Below are 22,537 nucleotides of genomic sequence, written 5' to 3' on the forward strand. Positions count from 1 at the left end.
AGGCTAAAAGAATACTCAGTGGGGAAGACAGTCTCCATTTATTTTATTCACACAAAGCCCTTTATAATTAAAAAAAACCCTCCTTATTCTATTTTTATTTAACAGCATCCACTCAGTAAGCTGAACATTTACTCTATGTTCTGTTTCCTTTTAGAAATTCAAGGCCTTTGGAAATGCTGTGAGTATACATGTAAAAACAGGTCCTAGAGTTGACGATAAGGTTTAGTTGGCTTTACCTCATTTATAATGATCCAGTGACAATCAAAAGCAACCAAATTAGTCTCCACAACCTAGAATAGAAAAAGAAAAACAGCTATCAGTCAGCATTAATTATGGAAAACAAACCAAATTAAATGGATACACTTTGTAAATGGCAAAAACAAAAAAAATGAATCACATTAAAAAGATCTTTGTTATTTAAAACACTGTAGGAACCAAATATTGTAGAAACAAGCATTTGTTTCTGATGTGTAGAGGCATCATAGGCTTGCTAATTAAGTTTGAAAATATAATTCATCAAAAGTCTGGAAAAACATAGGTTTCAACTTAAAAAAATAATACAATAATACTGTATAGCGATAGTAATTTAACTGAGAGTGATATTCAAATCACATTTCCTATTCCAAATAAATTTTGATAGCATTCGATTATCCAGCTAATAATTATCTAAGTACATATCCCTCCACAATTATTCTCTAACTTAACATTATCTTCTGATACTTACCTCTGTATATGCTTGTGGTATTGTCTTGATAAAGTAAACTGCTCTGTGTTCTGAAAAGCTTTGTGTATTTTAAGGAGATACATTCATTAAATTATGTGAATGTAAAGACTAAAAGCCATGAACATTATATGTTGCCATTAAGTTATGGGTGAGTAATTTCAGTAGCTTTCAAATTGTTAATAATATAAAATAAAACTTATGTAAAAGGAAAAGCGAACAATATATAGGTAATGACTTTGGCTAACTGGGTAAATTGATTCTAAATGATCTTGGGCTTAGGCCAAAAAACTGTGAGCTGTGTGTGTGTGTGTGTGTCTGTATGTGTGTGTAATAAAGGTAGCTTTTGCATGAAAGTTTCCATTCTATCCAATCTTATCTTATCATACATATTCTAAGACATGTTCTTAGAATTCATGCCATGGGGCATACAGGCACGTAATAGGCGAGACTGTTTTATAAGAGATTATTCTACGAGATTATTCTGTTATTTTCAGCATTAATACTCAAAGATTGACTTTTAAATGAAGATGCTTTCTAATAAATAGCAAGGAATTGTTACAAAGTGTGAATTGCATTTTGGTGGTGATTCTTTGTCCCATGAAGAAATGCCTACTGAAATATGTATTGAATCATGAGAAATACAATTGGAAATATATTTCTTATGTGATTCAATGCAGAATCTTCATTTTTTAAAATTTCGGTATAAATTTTATATGATTTCAATATGCATTATATTGGTACTTATGACCTTACTGAGGTGTATAGATGATACATTAACATAGAAGTGAAGATGTTATCTATAAATAAAGTTATATCTTTATTATTATTTACTTAAATACATACATGTTTCACTTTCACATGAAACTTAATATAGAAAATATGACCATTGGCAGTTTTTGGTTTTAGCTAAAAAAATAAAATCACTTTATACCAGTAATTGCAGCCCTTATTTTTCATTTTATGGTATTTTTTCTTGTCTTAGTGACAAATCATCAGTAATTTATTAGCAATAAACGGTGTTAGAGAATATATGGAAATTCCATGAAAACTAAAGGGATACAAAGCAAAGACTCAAATATAAGAAAAGTAGTTACCTGGATAAAATAAAGAGAAATCAGTTACAGATGGGAGAAAAATATGACTAAATACAGAAATAGAAAGAATTCAGAGAAAAGAGAAATAAAATCCAAGATACAGACTGAAAGTACTTCCAAAACAATATTAGTAGTAGAGTGAAGGGATGACTCAATTTAGTTTAAATTGTTTCCATTTAGGTAATATGTACCATGTGGCCAGATTAAGCAAAATTCAGGCTATGGGAACTCTTCATTAACCTGTAGAACTTAATAAATTGAAAAGTTGTCTTGTGCAATAACATTTATGAAATAAGTAGAAGAGTTATGATGGTAAATTATTGATAATTTGTCTAGACCATAAAACTCACTCATTTTTCACACTTTCTGTCTTGAAAAACTTTCAGGCAAAAGTATTAAGCAGTATAGAGTCACAGGTTCAATCCTGTGTTTCAGTAAGAGAGAAAGGCAAAGATCTCATATAAGGTCATTCTACTTGCTCTACCATCCTCCTTTGCTAAGAGTCAGCAGGGAAATAATCTCCTCTGACTCCTATCTTTGGTTTTACTCATGAGTACTAAAATATGAGACATTTATCAGTATAAATTTAAAACAAGGAAAAAAATATTAGCACAGTATTACCATAAAGAAATAAATCATTTATCAAAATAGTTCATGTTCGTGGAGTAGTCCCTACTCCACTGCTCCATGATGTGGTACTGCACTAAACCTGAAATAACCTTCTGTTCTGTTGAGGCATTATTACATTTTGGGTCTACTTGTTAGAATAATTTAGCCTATCTTAGCTAATGCAATTCTTTTTTATTAACCTCAGCTATGCATTTTTTCTAACCTTAATAAATTTAATAAACATACTCATTGGAGTGATTTTATAAAGGCATGATGTCAAAACCATGCAATATTTGTTAGCCTTTTCATAAATAATGAACAGTCAGAACTTTTTTACAAGCCCATTTTTCTTTTGAGAAGGAAGGCTAATTAGACTACAAAGGTACTTAAGAATGAAAAGTTAGATCTCTCATTCTTCTAATTATATCCCAAAATATACACATACACACAGCTAAAATTCATGTGTGACGCCATGTTATAAAGAAGGTTTGAAAATTTTTTATTGCTATGTTATACATAGAAAGTTAATGCTTCTATTCTTTATCTGAAGATCAGTCCACTAAAAGGGAAATATAATTTCCTTAAGTCTAGGTTAACATCTTCATGCGTAACCAATGAGCTGGCATTTGAGTTCTCTGATTTTTTATATTTGAATGTTACTAAAAGTGAGCAATGTGAAAAAGCTACTAATTAAAGACGTAACTGCTATCTGTAATGAAAGGAGCATTTAGTAAAGGTCATACAAAGATGAGAGGGAGTTTAATACCTTGAAAATCCAGTAGGTTTTGAGTTTTTTCACTTAAATGATTAATGTAGGTACAGGAGTACATTTTGATATACATATGTGTGTGTGTATTACAGTAAATTTGTGTATATGTAGAAAATGTACTACTGGTTATATATGTTATATAAAATGTACTATTAGAGATTATATTTATATATATACACACACATATATACAAGACGTAAAATTATAGTAGAGTTAAAAAAGAGACAAGAGCAATAATGTTTATTCTTTTCACATATTATCATATTGAACTAATATAATAAACATTCTTAGGAAAGATTTACATAAAAAATAAATTTCAGCTACTTGTGTGGATAACAAAAGCCGGCTATGGTAACTCTCAGATCGAAGCATCTGATAATTTTTATATTTTTTAGTAATATTAATCCCTTTCTACTTGGCACTCTTTAGCCAAATAATACTGTTTTGAACTAGTGGTATTACTAATTTAAAGAACTAAATTACTTCTGGATAAAGGATTAAGAAACAATTGTAAGACACCTTAGAATTTTTTATCCATATAATTATTTCCACAGTTATGTTAGAACTCAAGCAGGAAAAATTGTTTCCTTTCCTCATATTCTTTACCTAAGTAACACATCTCTTATTTCAGCAGTAAACATATTTAGAGTCAATTACAGGGACTAAGAAATTTGAAATTTTTCTTTTTTTCAGTGGAAATTTATTTATTTATTTTTTATCTAAGTACATCATTATTATAGTTGTTTGGTCTCATTCTATGGATTTTAAAAAATATCTAGCAAGTTACTAAACAGTAATTGTACTTTTTAATACAAAATTTAAAGAAATTAGGTTGCTATGAAATATCGAAGATCCTTAAATATATTTTATATTTTATTACCATTATGATAAGAAACACAGAAAGATAATGCTTCCACAAAATCACATTATGCTTTGGCTATCAAAAGAAAGTAGCAAGTCAGTAAGAAAAAAAAAAAAAAAAAACTCTCCACTGGGGACTCTAGTATGTTTGATTATCTAAATAACCAAAGAAGTATGGATTTTCCTTGGTAATCTGTTTCTCTCTCTCTCTTACCCCATGCTTCTCTCTTATTACATGTGTGTACATTTGTAATGGAAATTGAGCATGGTGCATGTTCACATAGAGTTCCTCTCACATCGGTCTATAGTAACGTAGTTACCACGAATAAGACTAACCACTACCCAAGAAGTTGAGCTTACTTTAAGGGAATTGAGCAAAAAAGAGGGAAAAAAAAAAATCAAGTCCTGTCGAGAAGACAAGTGATGAGTAAAGACAGACCATCTGTCATTGGCAGGAACTTTAGAACTTCTGAATCTTTAGAAAAGCCTGACAATTTATCACCATGTCTTCCATCATTTGTTCTCAAATCTTTAGATGTGCTAAATATAAGACAATCCGAAGCAAAGAAACTGCCAGAGCATGTATCTCACTGGTAAGAAATGTGGAACAGTTTCTATGAGCACAGAGGACAATTTAATTGACTAAACAATAACATCAACATGCTGTTTTTCACTCAACCTTGAGGCTTAACTAAATTAAGCTTTCTCCCTTTGCACGATGTACTAAATATTACACATTTATGCAAAGGGTTCCAGTGCTCTGTGTACCTGCAGCAGCAATGATAGCAGGTGTTTGCTTCCTGCCCATTTCAAATTACCAGGCGGAAACTTGTGTGTGTCATGCCTGGGGAAGAATACCCACAGTTATTCTGAAGCAAGTGGCCAGAAAAATATTAAAGGCAGAAACCTGTGTGTGTCATGCCTGGGGAAGGATACCCGTAGTTACTCTGAAAATAGTGGCCAGAAAAATATTAAAGGCTACTTCTTTCCTGGCTTCTAATCTATAGCAATATTATACCTTATATCAGCAGACCCAGAACTGTATTTTTGGGACATTACTTCTACTATAATTTGTAAGCATTCTGTAGCCAAATAGATTTAGAAATGCCAGGTTAAGCAAAGTGAAATAGATGTCATTACTGCATTACTCTTAAAAACTTTAACAGGTTAACATCAATATCAAAATATAATTAACATAAAAGTAATATTAATATGTAATATTATTTCATATATTATTTTGGGACATATGGCTTCAGATTTATGAACATGAGCTCTAAAATCAGATAGCCAATACCTCTATTTTCTTACAGTATGGCTTTGAACAAATTACTATCCCTGTAGGCCTCAGTTTCCTACTTGTCATTAGGGTAATAGAAATCATTGTGAAGATTAAATGTGATAATGGCACATTGTAAATTTTCAATAAATATCAACTCTTCATATTAATAAATATGCTTTATGGAACTACAGGAGAAGATACTTGGAATGTAGCATATCCCAAATGGTCTGACCATGAAAACCATTTTTCCCATTACAAACCTCATGAGATTAATGCTTTTTAAGAAATGTAGACTAGAACCGATGTTAATTTAGTCACACATTTAGTCACACAAGTTCTATAATTTTATTGAAGCACCGAGAGGAGTTTTGTAATTTTAAAATCATGATCTTACAATAATCCTACAGAGTGTGACTAACAGAAGAAACTTTCCACAAAATAAAAACGAATACAAAAACAAAAGTTTAATTATATTTTATGTAAAAAAAACAAATTCATATGTAATAGTTCTGACCAAATGAAAAGTGATACTTTCACTGAAAGAAGTGATACTTCTTTCCTTTTAATCTTTTTCCTCCTTTATAATACAAAATAAGTCAAAACCAAACCAAACCATTATACGCTTCTCCAATAAAATACAGAAAGGGAGTATATCATGTACACAGCTTATAATGCATAGATTTTTAGGAGGGATTCATAGATTTACAGTACAAACTCTACACCCAGTTGCCTGAGTATCATACATGGCTAAACTGTACTCTACCGAGTAAATACTAAAGTCTCTGAAGTGCAGAGTAATAATACAACTCTCTAGCCTTCTTAAGGTATAATAGAGATCATGTGAGCTGGGATTCATTTCCATTGATTGCTTTTTTTTGTTGTTTAGCTTGTTTTGTTTTCATTTTCCTTCTCAGTAGAAGACCTGAAGCCACAGTATAAGGAGACACTGGAGTTTTATTTGTGTAGATTCCATTTTTAAATACCAAGTATATCCAGCAGATGGCATCAGTAATCCCTCATGCAGATATTGGGCAGTATGGGGATAATTTGAAATAACTGTCTTGTTTGCATTTCCCCTTGAGCTCAGCATGGATCCCCAACTCTCTTCTGTTCTTATCCAAGCAGCCGCTATCTGCCATCCCACTCTGCTTTTTGCTTTAGAATCTCTGCTCTGATCTTCCAGCTGGAAGACCACAAATACACTTTCATCCAAATCCTCTTGCCATTACTGCCAAAGTTATTTCATAAACGGATATGCTAGAATTATTGTTACTGCTGTGCAGTTGGGTCTTCCCACACCCCCTGGGAGATGGAAATATGCCACCACTGGGATTTGGCCAACAGTATGCAACCTGCCATGCTTCTTAATGTAGAAAGATGGGCGCTAATGCAAACAAATAAGAGAATCTGCATTCATCATATGGCATAGACCCACCTTACTGTGTCCTATATAATTGAACAGAGATTGAACCGCAATTAAAAGTGAATTCAGGATTTCAATACTTTGCCTGATGAGGATATAAATAAAGATTTGACAATTATTTCCAGTGCAGAAAACCACCGTGTCACTGTTTCCATTCTTTGTGAACTTCTGCTTGCAATGGTTTTTTTTTTTTTTTTTTTAAGATGTCTGCTGTAGTGATTAAAGGTACATTATCCTAAAACAATCAGGAAAAGTAGGGTTTGTGGAAGGATGATTCATCCCAGGTCTTGCCTGTTTTTAACATTCTAATAAGGTTACTTTTTGTACAATGGGTTATTATAGTAAAAATACATATATATTTTTAATTTAATTTAATTTTTGCTAGCACAATGACCCCTGGCAGAGTAAATTAATTTGTAAGTACAAATGACAAATGAATATAACTTTTTGCTTGGATTTTGATGGGGACTTAAAATCATGATTTGGGGGCATACTGGAACTTAGTTGCTAGGATTTATGAAATAGGCTTTCTTGCTATCTAATAGCCAATAAAGAAAACTTTTTATAGAGAAGTCTACGGATCACATCAAAATGCACTGCATAGGCCCTTCACAAATGTGAACTTTCATGCCTTTGCTTTGTTCCTTTTGATCTCTTCTTTGTCCTTTCTCTTCAGCAAAGTGTTTCTCAAAATTCAAAGACTGAAACAAATGTCAAACCCTTTCCCACCCTACCTCCTAAGCCCAAGCAGTATTGTCCCAATTCTCATGCTCCTCTAATACACTAACAAACTTTACTCCAGCCTTAATTAAATTGTGTGTAATTATATAACTGGCTGTGAGGGCCACGTTGTATTTTCTATCTCCCTTATTTTCTCTGTTTCAGCTGGCTTTCTTGCTGATCCTCCAGTATAGTCCCACCTCTGCCTTTCTTTTGCCTTCTGAATTGCTTTTCCACTGGGCATGTGCACAGAGCCTCCTCCTTCATTTCATTTAGGTCTCTGCACAAATGTCACTTCATCGGGTGCATCTTCTATGATCACCCACCCTTGCTCTCCCCACGCACATATCCACATGAGACAAACACACATTTATTTACTGTTTCTTTCTGAACACTAGCTTCACAGAAGAATTTCATTTTAATCACTAATCTGTACCTTAAAAATAATTTATGACATATTTAGAGTTTCAGTAAAATTTATTGCCAGGCACAGGCAAGTTTTCACTGAATGTACCTATTTGGAGAAAAAGTAAATAGCTATTTGGAGAAAAATTATATAGCTCCAATGAATGTTTATACATCTATGTACATTCCTACTTCACCTAGGACTAAATAATTTAATAAACTTGTATGCAAAGGAAGTCAGATAGAATTTAATTTCAAAAAATTAAACAAATAACTGGAAAATTACTCAATCATATTTTCTCAACCGAGATGTTGATAATTTATGTGGTAATAAAGTAAAGAAGTAGCATATTCAAAATCTTCAAAGTCAAATACCTCAGGATTTGGAGGCTATGTGATGTTACTGAAAGAACATAAAATTTGAATAACTGGGCTGTGTTCAAATGCCAGATCTCCTTATTGACAGTCAGAGATATTGCTTATTCTGTCAGTTCCTGATTATCTAAATAATGCTATTTTCACAGGTGTATAGTGAAGATTAAATGAATGCATCTAAAATGCCTGTAACATTATAAGCTACTGTCTTTTCTCTGTTAACCTCCTTTCCCCTATTTACTCAGTTTGCTGCAGTATTTTTGATAGTACTCACAAATGACTATAAGTGCATTTGTTCAATTCAATAAATGTCTACTGAATGCTATTTATAGTATATTAATAGTAATAATAAAAGCTAATAGTTACTGAGTGCTTAATATGTGCCAGGCATTATATGTGTGTGTGTGTGTGTGTGTGTGTGTGTGTGTGTGTGTATTTATTTATTTAATGCTCACAATATCTTTATAATGCAAACACTACATTTATGCCTACCTTATGTATAAAGAAACATACATAAGGTAGAAACATACATACAGGCAGGGATAGAAGTCAGAATCAATAACTACTAAACATTCTTCCTACATAATGTTCTCATAGCCCTCTTTCTTCAAGTTTTGTAAACTACTATGCTTTGTTCAAAATAAAAATATAGTCAAACTGATGTTGTAGAACATTGTATGGTGTCGATTGGAATTCTATATTTGAACTCTATTGTGTATCTTATTTGTGTCTACTATATACCTCTGAGATAGAACCACTGAAGAATTTTAGAAATGCAGGTGATTTCATCTACCATTCTACTCTATGACCATTTTCTTGAAGTGGTATAAGAAAATTAGTTTTTGTTGTACAGTAGGTCTTATTTCCCATATTCTTTTAAGAATGTAACAACTTGCTATATGATTAACTTATTAAACATTTATATATGTATATAAGATGTGCAGCTGATGCTTAACAAGAGAAACCTTTTCCTGTTCTCTCATAAAAGCAAAACTTTTGATGTTACTATAGGACGAAGGGCCAAAAGCTTCTAGAAGAGAAAATAGATAATGATTCTTAGGTATTTTAACAATAAGGCAATTAGCATTTAGTAGGTGAATCAGTTTACTACTATTCTTTGTGTAACAGCTGTATTCTGGGTTATCAATAGCTCATTATTGATGAAGCCACCATGAAAGCTGATTATTACCCATTAAAGGACATTCCTAGTTTAATATTTCTGGTATACCCAGGCTTTTCTAATATTTCTGCTCTCTAAAATATCTAAGTTGTCAATAGTGGTATAAAATATTGATGATTCTAGAATCAAAAGACTCTATAGGAGAATAAAAGTATTCAAAAGGTCCTACCAATTTTCACACACAAAGTACCTAAAAGAAAAATAAAGAAATGCAAAAATGTGAACCTCCATGGCCATATTCCTAAAGAAATTGTGTTGGTCATTCTCAAGGTAGTTAAGCTCATTGGAGGTATTATTCTTGAACTCTTTTTTTTATAGAATCAAGAAACGAGACCTTCAAGTTTTCTGGGGGTTCTAAATTTCTTTCATAGTTTCTTCCATAAAAAGTATACCTTGTGGCCCACTGTAAAAATGTTTTTGATGGTGTTTGGCTTAAGAGCATGGACACTTTCCAGAATTCTAAGCAATTGACTCTTCCGTCTGTGCTATTTCACTATAGTAAAATATAAACCATCTTTTACTTACCACTGACAAATCACCTTATGGTGTTAGAACTGTGTTTAGTAACAAAATATCAGTTGAAACTGAGGCACCAACTGCTAACTGCTCATATAAAATGTCATTTGTAGAACAGAATTACACAGTTTGACAAAGGAACCTGTGTTACGAGCACATAATATAAAAATATTAAGTTATCTCACATATTTTAGAGTTTTCAATGATCTTAAACCTCTTGATAATATTTTTAAACTCTTAAATTTTTTATTTATATGTATGCTAATCTGTCAGTGTTTATAATTGCACGATTTTCACAAAATGACGAGAGTTATCCAGAATGCCATTTACATGTGTTATAATATACAGTTCCACCTTTCTTAGAAATGAATCACACAACTGTGTGGTTTAGTGTCACTCCAAAATCATAGCTTCCAGCTTTTACTGGATATTTAATTCTAACAAGCAATTCTTCCATCTGCTCTTTCCCCATTTTCCATGGCAGTCACATTCAATCTTCAACCAACTCCACTAGCCCATTTTACTAATAAACTGTACAAGCAACTTTGTTTTCTATTTAAACAAATAATGAATAGATGAAAACTAGTTGAAATGGTTTCAAGCCCTCAAATTACTCCCTTTCTAAAATCAAAAGCAAAGCAAAAAAAAATCTTTATTTGAATAATATTAGATAACATTTTGGAGTGTGTATTACCTACGAGAAACAACAGTAAACATTTCAGTGCCTTTCCTTATACATTTCATAACAACGCTTTAAAGGTATTTTCTATAATTTTCCCTGTTTTACAAATGAATACATACCTTCTTAACTTCATTCCTCCCCTCTGTTCACAGTAAAATAGGCACTATTTCTCCAAAGGGGACTAATCATTTCAGTAGAGCTCTGGGTCCCTTTCTTTCCTCCTAAGGAAATGTGCAGCATCAGTTCTCTATAGACACTTGTGCCTTCCTCATCTCTCCATTTACTACTTATGCTCTATACATTTCCTTCCACTTAACATATGATCTCTCAACTGACTCTTATAATCTTCTCAAATATTGCCTATGATTGCCTTCTCTCTTTTTGCACCTCCTATTCATATCTCAATCATTCTACCTTCTCTCCTCTGCATCTGCCTGGTCTCTAAATGTCTTTCAGGATTTCCCTTGGGTATGATTATCGTCACCTCTAAGAAGTGTGCCATGATTACCACAACTTCTTCCACCATAAATTTCTCTTATAAATGTGGATATACCACCATCACAGTACATATTTAATTATATTTTACTTATCTTTGTACTTATCTATATTCTCCACGACATTAAAAGCTTCATGAGGAAGGGATAGTGTTTTATCTATTTCTATATTCCCAACAACTAACTCTGGATGTGACTCATAGACATTAAATAAATATTGTGAACTGGATAAAAACTACTATGTTGGAAGGTTACCTTGCCCCTTAGGCCCTTGGCCTACATGAAATGGCTTGTAACTGCAGGTGTAAACAGTTTTCAGTATATCGACTGGTCCCATCTAAGAGCTTGTGTCTTTTATTTTCTCTGCCTAAAGACTTGGTCCAGCTTATTTGCCACATGCAAACATAACCTAGAGGTGGGGGTATGTTAGCATCACTGGTATGTGAATATCATCTCAACCAATTGGGGTGAGCGGAAGTGAATAAATGCTCTAGTCTCCTCATCCTCCAGTGGGGTATTTCTGAGGTATACCCCATAGTTTCTCAGAAGATTTCCCATAGGATTGAGTCCCCGTGGCCCACATTTGTAATTCATTCTTGATGACACATTCCTCACCGGCTTTTCTCTTTACTCTCTCATGTAGATCGCTTCCTCACATGTGCCTTTGGGGACCACCTCCCTAATAAACCATCTGCATCCAAGCACTTGTTTCAAGATTTGTACGAGTAACTCAAACTGAGTCAGCTTTCCCACACAAAACATATAATTTACTACACACGAATAGAAAATAGTTCCTTTAGTAAAATGAAATTCTTGAGGAGTAGAAACATTCTTGAGAAATTAAAATTATGCACAATCTGTCCATAGGAGTTGTCTTCTTATAATAGACCGTTGAAATACTTAAAATTCAAAAAAGCTTTGCTATCACTATGTTGGTGTATTTGAGGATTCTTTACATTGCTGATTCTCAATATTATCACAAATTAGAATCACCTGGAGGGCTTTTCAAACACAGATTCTGGGCCCGCCCCAGTAGTTTCTAATTTTGAAAGCCTGTCCTGGAGTCTGAGAATTTGTATTTCTAAGAAGTTTCCAGTTGATGCCCGTGTTGCAGATTTGATGAATCATTTTGAGATCTGCTGCTTTATAAAAAGTCTTGCTCAGGGAGTGAGTTTGATTATTTTGCATTGATTCTGTATCCATTCAATTCATTTAACAAAACCATTCAACCTTTTTGAGCACCTTATATATACTGGTCACAGTGCTAGGCCAGGAGTCACTTCACTGAGCAAGGCAGACTTTGTCTTTTCTCTAGGAGAGCTTTCAGTCTAAGTCCACTGAATGCTTATTAGGAATGTAAAAAGTGTAAGAGAGTTTGCCAGTGTACCTATAATATCCTAGCAGAAGTAAATAAGGACATGCACCTTTCCATAGGAAAAAAGACAAAAGCCTGTTTTACAAAGAATATAGTCACTTAAGCCTATTTAAATATAGCTTCTTATTTGAAGTAAAACTCTTTACACACATTAAAGTGTTGCTATTTATACCCCAGTCATTGCCTCACAAATCATACCTTTACACAAATTATTTTGATCACACAATTTTCCATTTGTAGTGAGGGGTTATAAGAATTGAATTTTTGCAATTGGTAAACATAAACATTATTTTGATTTTACTATCATGTTTGTTTGTTTTTTTTAATCTCCAAGTGATAAGGTCGGCCTTGAGTACAGGCTACCAATTATATCCTGAAATGCATCATTGGATTTGCCTGCTCTTTATTTCCTATATGCCATTCCAGCTTCAACTGTAAGAATCAGTTCTGCTAAGTTAAATAAATGACGTGTCAAGGCTTGCTTTAACTGACTCCAGGAGATCAAAATTAAAGAAAAAAACATATTTTAAAGATTAGTATAGGATTATATTTTTACTTTTCATTCAATTTTTTTGAGAATTAATTTGTATTAGGAAATAATTAAACACACTAAGGTGTGTTTCTTTCACTACAGTTGAGGCCATAAACACTATATGGCACAATTGTGGTTCATAATTCGAGGGGTGGCCTGGGGATATATAACTTTCTTGGTCTATTTTAAAGAGTTACATACAGATTTTGAATCTCCCATATGTTTTATATTTTATTTAAATGCTTAGCACTGTTTCACAGAATAGTTTCATATTTAGTCTAATTTCACAGTATACTCAGGTCAGAACACAAAAGTAAGATAGCAAAGAAAGTTCTATTAGATAACAATCCCCTGTTCTCTCTCAGACTCAAAGAGATGTCCCAATGGCAGTTTCTGAGGGCCACCTGTTTGCCTCTCTAGAGAAATTTGAAAACAATATGAATGCTGTTGACAAGCTTCAAAAGGCTTCTTTCCCAGATGGCTTGATGACAGAGTATTAGAAGACTTTAAGAGTATTCTGATACTACATATTGTGACAATTAAGGACAAGGACATAGTCGAAGTAAATATCATTTTCTGATTGATTACCACAATTGTTGAAATGGAGTGATCTGGTGTTTATTTGATTAATTGTTTTGTTTCTTTTACAGACTCATTGGTATAACACAAAGTACACACACACACACACACACACACACACACACACACACACACACACACACACACACACTCCACTACTGACTACATCATTATTGTCTAATGAAGTAAGGGCCTACAGTAGTTTAGTGTGCTTGTACATTTGACTCTGATTTTCAGTATGATTTACAATATGATTAGTTCAGGATAGTTTTTCACATCAATAGAAAACTCCTTTCTTAAGACCTACTCATCCCTTGTATTTTTGATACAAAATTAAGAAAATCGAAGAGATATACTGACTTGCAACTTACGGTATACGTCCTAAGCAATTCACTGAAGTGTTTATCAATCATGTGTCTAATTTAATAATTTAAAATATAATGTATACATTAGAAGAGGCCAACTATTCCTAGAGATGAGTTTTAATCTGTAATAAGATTTTTTATTTTTCATGTTAAGTTAAATTATTTTTAAATGGATCTTTTACTATGGTTGGTTGCTTCATTTTGTTTAAAAGCAAAAATATAACTAAAGTTATGGATTCAGCTTCTGTGTTGGTAAATTACTATTCCTCTTTCCAAAATCTGGTTATATCTATGACACTAGTCCCATGAAAAATAACTGAACATTATCATTTCACCTTTGGGTCTTCAAATACAGAATGTAAAGGACAGAATATTAATGCTATAGAGAGATATTGGAAAAGGATAAAAAGAGTGCTGAATGGACATGCAGAAATTAATAGAGGACATTTTGAGTATAATGAATAATTTCTGGTTGGTATTTTCTAGAACATATTGGAGAGATAAACCTTTTTTGAAATATAATTGATAGATAAAATATACTTAAAATGATTTTTGAATAAATGGAAAGCTGAGACATACTTTGATGCAAATATTTACATATTCCTTTATATACTAGAGCAGACTGGGTTTAGACAACGATAGTTGGGGACACATAGAGAACTAGCCAAATCTGGATATGACAAAAAGAAAAATCCAAACAATATTTTTTATAATTATTGCTAAAAGTTTTAAAACAACATTTAGTAATGAGAAGTTGACAATTTATCACTACCATATGTTTAAATTATGATTTGTAAAAATATTCATAATTATATTTAAAGAAAATTTGTTAAAAATTGAAAATTACATGTCATTTAAAAAGCATCAAATGGGTTTAGTTATATTCAACAAATGAATGTTTCCAATTATAAAGGCCATAGTAAAAGAATCCCTTGCAACATTCTAGATGTAGGTATGCAGGCTAACAGGAAGACAGCTTGCTACAGCACTTAAGATTCTGGGTGCAGGGTGGAAAGAAACAGATAAACAGTATTTCTTACCTATTGATCCTTTACTAGGGCTGAATTCTTTCTAGGCATGTTTTTGTCATAGAATAATACCTTTATGTAAAAGCTCTTTGAAAAGACTCTTCAGATTCAATTTTTTTCTTAAAAAAAAAAAGTATAAAAACTCCATGTGAAAATATGTATTCTTTTATCCTAATTTTCTTACATTTTAGTCAGTAGATATATAGTTTAAAATACATAATTAATTATCTTTATTTTTCAATTTTTGATACTTGGAGCTATACCATATCATTCTCAGAGCTAATAAAATCTCACTAAGATAATTTCCAAATAAATATTCTTCAAATAATTATGCAAATTTTCTGATTTACCTTGATAAAAATTATATAGTGTATATCTTTGAAAATTATATTTTAACATTCTTTTACTGAAACTTACTTTGTGAGAAAAGTGCTCTGCAAATTCAAAGAAAAAAATATGTCAACTTAAAATATCTACACTATGGGGAAAATTCATCTCTTTCGCATTAAATATGACTTTAAGAAAGCTAAAGGAAAACATTTCAATGGAGAAATGTTCTTAAGTGCCTAGTAAAGAACATTTTTAAGGTTGAGAGTTGGATATGATTCAAAACCTGGAACATCCCAAATATTTGTTGTTTGAAATTCAAACTATGATTGAAATTTTCAGGTGTTCACCAGAATGTCAAAGGCCATTCAATCTGCCAAATTTCTGAATGGAGTGGTGGAGACTATAAGTCTTGAATGAAGAATTACTTTTTCCTTGAGAGTGGAATTAAGTCCTCTTATTAAGTCAATGGCGGTTCTAATTTATAAAAATCAACAGTGGCCTTTGAAATGTAGTTTAATAAAATATAGAAATCTATATTAAATTCCAAAAATGTCAAGAATATAAATAAAATGTCTGTGTAAAGACACTAGAGTTTGTTGTTGTTTTAATAAAAGTGAACCAGAAGTGCTAGACTATTCCCTTTCTTAAGACATTTTATTTGGGGGGACAAATTATGACATAAATAAAGAGAATAAAACCATTGAAATCTCTAAACTATGTCAGTTTAAAATATAATGCAAAAGGTAGATGCAAAGCCAATTTGACAAGTTTGAACTTTAGTAGTTATAAATATGCTTATCCAAAGAGAGCAACAAAAACCAACACTAAGACTGTTGTCATTCTCAGAGTTCAAGGATAAAACATATCACCGTACGAGGATGCAAAAATTTTGGTCTATTTTAGGCTTTCTATCCCATTAATTCATTTTCAAAAGGTACTGCTTTTTAGCCACCAATAATGGAAATATTTACATAGGTTCTAAAGGTTGGCAATAAGTAGCAATATTAAAAAATTCTAAATAAAAATTTTAAACCTTAACATGATGGTAGTTTTATGTATGCTAACAATAGTTCACTTTTTGCAACTGAATCAGAAGGCAAAAACATTTGGAGCAGAGGCAACAAGATCTTAGTCTAAAATTTTTCTTTAAGATATATATATATTTTTAAAAAGGTACTATATGTATATATAACCAATAGATATATGGGTGATTTGGTGAGGTATTGAACAGAAAAGTAAAGTGATTCAGAGAAAGTACACATTGAATGAAGTCAGAGCCTCCCTGGAACCAGGAAAAAATATTTACATAGTTATATTAATGATAATACAGACTAAGGACTTAGTTATAAATGTGTTAAAACTATTTTGAGAGGGAAGGAAGTGTAACTTTGTGTGAGATAACATATATAAGCTAATTCTCAACTTCCATGTTACTCTTTCAATAGATAATATCAATATATGAAAAATCAGAACAAAGCAGTGTAAACTTATTATTAAAAATATTTGGAAAATACCAGAAGTAGCTAAAACAAAATAAAATTTGAAGTTTGCCTTTATGGAATAGAATGAGAGAATATGGGAAGAGAATGTAGGAAAGAGTAAGGAAGCAACTCCTGTTGTTCATTTTTAGTGTTATAAATAGTTTTAAAAAAATGTATATTGGGTACATGTATATTGGGTAAAATTATGATAAAAAATTTATTTTTAAAAATTGGTATATAGTCTTTTTCCAGATTATTAAAAAGAACTACTTTTTTAAAGAATTATATAAAAATGACCTAAGCAAAATATTTTTCTAAATAATTTTTGTTAAACTTTTCTCTAAAATCACATTAAAGTGTAATTAATATCCACAATTTTAAAGCCTGTCACTTTTCAAAGTACCATATTTCATTTATGTTTCTATTTCCAAATCTTAAATATATCCCTCACAGTATGAAACTAAAGCAGTATCAGCTTCTCTGTTGCTGACCTTGTCATGTGTCTGTAGACTAAAAAATCAATTTCAGTGTCCGTAGTCAGTTAAAACTGTGATATCCTATAGAGAATGTTTATTATTTTCTTTTTGCTTTTATTATCTTCTTTGAGAACAATGACATTCCCCACAGTAGATCAAAGATCTTTGAGGAATGACTATTCTATCACAGTAGATCCTTTTGAAATTCACAGTGACCAAATGATAAAAATTTCTCTTACTACAGAGAGGGCTTTAATAAGAGAGCAAAACAAAGGCATTTTTGAAATTTCTCCTTGTAATCTCCTTCTACCTATATAGGGGACTTTGATTCAAAATAAATACAGAGGCATAACAAAATCTACTGAAGTTAACAGGCTAGACCAATCAAGTGCATCTTTTCTTCAGACATGCTTTACTTACAATAATTATCTATGAATAGTTCCTCAATACTAAGTTGAAGGAAAACTGGATTACTCAAGGCAAAACTGTGTTTTTCTGGCACATTACAGTATCTGAAAACACGTCCCTAAAAAACTTGATATTCCTAGGAATTCGTTCAGCTCTAAGGACTTGAGAAATTTATGAAAATGTACCTGTAAGATTTTCTGAGAGATGATATGGCTGAAGTAAATGAATCCTGTTGGCTACAGAGGAGAGGAACAGAATTATCACTACGTGAGGAAAGATAATGCATATCCAAAGTTAAAGCCAAAAAATAGGGACCTCAAACCCTTAGCTGAATGTAAAAGGACATAGCCAGCCAACATATGACTTAAGTGAAGCTCAGTAGTGCTGTTTACTACTGTCCTTTAATTGTTAAAGTGTGTGCCTACGTGGCTAGCCAGAGTCAAGCAAACCCGTTCTAAATCATTTATTGGGCACCTAAACTGTACTAGGCTGATTTCATCATTCTACTGGAACTTTCTCATTCCTAACTGGACATTTCTTTTAAAATGACTCCCATCTGGAATATTTTAAACCATTTTTTCTCCTATAAAAGCCATATAATTTTTCTTTCGATGAAATAACACCCCTGTAAATATGAGCAAATAATTTTCATCAAAGGAGCCAAAAATATATAATTGAGAAAAGAAAGCCTCTTCAATAAGTGGCACTAGGAAAACTGGAAAGCCACATGCCAAAGAATGACTCTAGACTGCTGTCACCATAAACCAAAATTAACTCAAAATAGATCAAAGACCTAAATATAAGACTTGAAACAATAAATTGCACAGAAGGCAACATAGGTACTAAACTCATGGACCTCGGATTTAGAAAGAATTTTATGAATTTGACTTCAAAGTCAAGGGAAGTAAAAGCGAAAATAAATGAATGGGACTATATCAAACTAAAAAGCTTCTGCAAAGAAAAAGAAATCAATGAATCCTGTTTGAACTTTTACTGAGAAGTCTTCACTTCCCCATCCACAGTTACTGAGCCTTTTCTAATCTCCTGGCAAGCAATGTATATCATACATTTAGGCATTTATTACATAAGTCTAAGAATTTCTGCATATGTCTCATATGAGAAGTGGTATAGTAAAAACTACATGGACTGTTTCAATTTTAGATTTCACCTCCATCACTTCCTTCTCTGATGAATTCAAAGAAATTCTCAGCTAGTCCTTTTTTTGTGAACTGGTAATAATATCAACTGCCCTGAGTGATTACATGGACTAACTGATATAATTTATTTCTCTTGTCCTGCTCAGCGCCTGACACATGACAGTATGAAGCAAATGTTTGGTCCTTTTCCTTTGAATTCCTGGCTGAATTATAAAATCCTAAAGGACAGAGAATTGCCTTATTTTACTTTGTATCCAGTTCAATGTCTGGTAGTAATTAAGTACCTTGTGGGCACTTACTAAGTAAGTATTTTTGGAATGAGTGTATCACCTGGGTGCCATGAGGAATCCCTAATTAGCTCTCCATTGCGTGCTCTTAGCAGCTACAGGGACTCTAGATGTATTAGAACAAACCCATCACAAGGGAAAAGTCTGTTGATTGAGGGTCAGTACTATTAGTTTTCAGCATTGAGGAAAACATGTTTATGTCTTTAAAAGGGGGCAATAAAAATCATTATTTGACTCCATAATAAGTTGTTTGGTATTATATTTAATTTATAAACTCGACAGGCACAGATCAAAGGAAAAAACAAAACCATAACTGAAATGTACAAATGTTTTGCAAGGTTAGAGTTTCTCCTTTATTAATTCTCCCCAAATGGAGCACCTTATTACCCAATTTTCTTCTCGGTGAATTGGAAATCTGTGGAAATTATGTATATATACAGCTATATTCAGGCAAATCACTTTCAGAAATTCATGTTCTTTGTATAAAGCACTCAGTTTACCTTATTTTCCTCATTTCTCATTTCAGTTTAATGTTGCTCAATTGATGACTAGAAGAACCTATGAAAATGTGACAATTCACAGAGCTAGTGTAGTGCTCCTCAAACTTGAGCATTGTGTAAGAATCACCTGGAGGACTTAGCAAACACAAATCTAAGCCTCCACCTCCAGAATTCCTGATTCAGTAGAGCTGAGGTGGGGTCCAAGAATTTCCATTTTTAACCCTTTTCCAGTGGTGCTGATGCTGCTGATTAAGGGACTATACTTTGAGAACCACTTTGATAAAAGATAAAGGAAAATATAAAGATATAAGCAAACCCTCTTCTTTAAGGGGCACTTAGAGTTTTTCTTACATTTTGGCAATGATTCCAAAGTGTGAAACTTTTTAAGAACAATGGTGTCTAGTAGGAGAAACTTGGAGGAGTTTCTGATAATTCAAATATTTGAAGATCTAGATTGGAGTAACCATCTCCTTAGAATACTCAGACTAAACTTGAAAAATACTTTAGGAATATTTTAAAAACTGTTTTGACTTCTGATAATGTAGCATTAGTTTCAAACTACTGTATCTTTCTTCATAAGTGGCATTACAGGAAAGTTAAATTTAAAACTAATTAATAGTTGCCTGGATGACTATTTTTAATTGCCTTCTTCTAATTTGATCAGTTATATATTTGAATTGACAATGTAGTCTATTTTAGGGATAATAGAATATAGTTTGCCTAAGTAAGAATCTTTTCACACGTAAAAATCACACATTTAGAGTTTTAAATTAGATTTTTTAAGTTCTTGGGGTGTGCTATAGAGGCACAACATCACTAGATATTTTCAGAAAAAAAGCTGTTAAAGTGATCTACACAATGAGTTCAATTAAAAATAGATTTTGACAATTTAGGAGGAATCTAAATAAGCCTACTTGAAGCGGTTTAATGAATCCATATTTTTTAAAGACCGTATTATAGTACACTACATCTTAAATACTGGAAATGTAAAGCTCACTTTGAACTTGAATGGAAATTGATTTGCCATTTAATCTAAAATGACAGATCATTAAACTCTTTTTTCTAAGCTTATTTCTTGATAATCTCATGGACTACCATATTTTATAAATACAGGCATACTTCATTTTATTCAACTCTGCTTTATTGTGCTTTATAGGTGCTGTGCTTTTTATAAATTAAAAGCAAGATCCTCCACCAGCAAAAATATTATAACTTGCTTTATTGCAATACTTGCTTTCTCAGGGTGGTCTCCAAGGTATGTCTGTATTGGAAATAATTATGATCTGTCATATGTGTTTTATTAAGATCGAACAAAGGTTTCTTAAAATATATTAACAAATCAATTCATTAATTCATCAGACAATCATTGATCATCTATACACATACAGGCACTGTTCTAGGCACTGTATATACAACGAAGATTCAGAAAAATCCAAACCTGCTGTGTTAGTTTTCTATTGCTGTCCTAACAAATTAGCACAGATCTAGTGGCTTAAGCAACAGAAATCTTATAATTCTGTAGACCAGAAATTCAACACATTTCTCACAAGATTGAAACCAAGAAGTAGGTAGGGTGCTAGGGAGGGTCTGTTTCCTTCTCCTTCAGGTAATTGGCGAAATTCATTTCCTTGTGGTTTTAAAACTGAGAGTCTCATTTCCTGGTGGCTGTCAGCTGAATACATTCCCAGCTTCTACAGATTGACTGTATTCTCTGACCTGTAGCTTCCTTCATCCATTTTCAAAGTCAGCAATGGCAAATCGAGTTTTTCTGCTTCCCAACTCTCTTGTCTTTTTCTGCCTTATCACTCTGACCTAGCCAGGAAAGTTTCTCTGCTTTTAAGGCCTTACATGATTAGATTGGGCCCATCCAGACTATCCAGGATAATCTCCCCATCCTCAATGTCTATCTCCTTAATCACATTTGCAAAGCTATCTTGTCATGAAAGGTAACATAGTCACAGGGTTCAGATATGTACATCTTGGTGGGGATTAGAAGCATTATTCTGCTTACCATACCTGATAAAACTTACATTCTGGTGGTGAAGTTAAACAATTAAAAAAAAAATGTGAAATTTCAAGTAATGGGAAGAGAGGTTGAATTATCTGGATTTCTGGCTGGATGTAGACTTTGAAACAGAGAGATAGGAATGGGGTTAAAGAAATCAACAAAGGATGATAAAGTGCCAAGGGATCAGCAACAATGGGAGGCTGTAACCAGTCTAAGTCTGATAGACAAGAAAAGAGAACTATGTCACTAGAAAGAAACAAGAAGTGGGGCTGACCAAAAAGTACACCATGTAAAAGCTATGCCCTTACAGGAAGGCCACTACTACTAGAACAGACTCAAGAAAGAAAGTGAGGGGATAATTAATACCCTGATCAATCTCTTTTTCTGCCCTCTGATCTCCTGCCAGTGCTCCCATTGCCAATCCAAACCAGTAGCCAAGGGGCAACAAAATCTGGAGGAGATCCACCTCAAGGGGCATAGAACCAACAGAAGAAATCAGAGAATGGGAGTAGGGAAGGAAAGAACAAAGAAAATTATTAGTACAGAAATGCTATTGAAAAAAATGGAATGAGAGAGTTAGGAGGGAGCTAAGCTATGTTAGATAAAAAAAATCAAGTAAAACCTCTATGAGGAGGCAATAATTGATCTGGGGCCTTAAAAAAATGAGGAAGTGAGCAATGTAGATGTCAAAGGAAGAAAGAATGTCAAATGTTAAAGTCTTGAGGAAGGGATGGGCTTGTATTCTTTGAGGAACAGAGAAGGGGCCTGGTACTTACAGGAGAGCAAATAAAAGTGAGAAGAGAAGGAAGTGAGGTCAAGTTGGTGTCAGATCATGTAGAGACTGTGAAAAATTTTATTCTCACTGTTTTAAGCAGCAGAC

The 22,537-nt window shown here is 32.7% G+C and overlaps 1 protein-coding gene across 2 annotated transcripts in view; it reads right to left on the reverse strand.

Annotated features, from left to right (window-relative positions):
• GRID2 (glutamate ionotropic receptor delta type subunit 2) overlaps positions 1 to 22,537 on the reverse strand; it is a 1,302,586-nt gene that overhangs the window by 525,290 nt on the left and 754,759 nt on the right. For both annotated transcript variants that reach the window (XM_011356280.1, XM_011356282.1), the window contains one exon: positions 237 to 290. In XM_011356280.1, coding sequence (XP_011354582.1) covers positions 237 to 290 — 54 coding nt within the window. The remainder of the gene's footprint in view (positions 1 to 236; positions 291 to 22,537) is intronic.

The sequence above is a fragment of the Pteropus vampyrus genome, unplaced genomic scaffold, assembly GCF_000151845.1.
Source record: "Pteropus vampyrus isolate Shadow unplaced genomic scaffold, Pvam_2.0 Scaffold25, whole genome shotgun sequence".
In the NCBI taxonomy this organism is placed as follows: domain Eukaryota; kingdom Metazoa; phylum Chordata; class Mammalia; order Chiroptera; family Pteropodidae; genus Pteropus; species Pteropus vampyrus.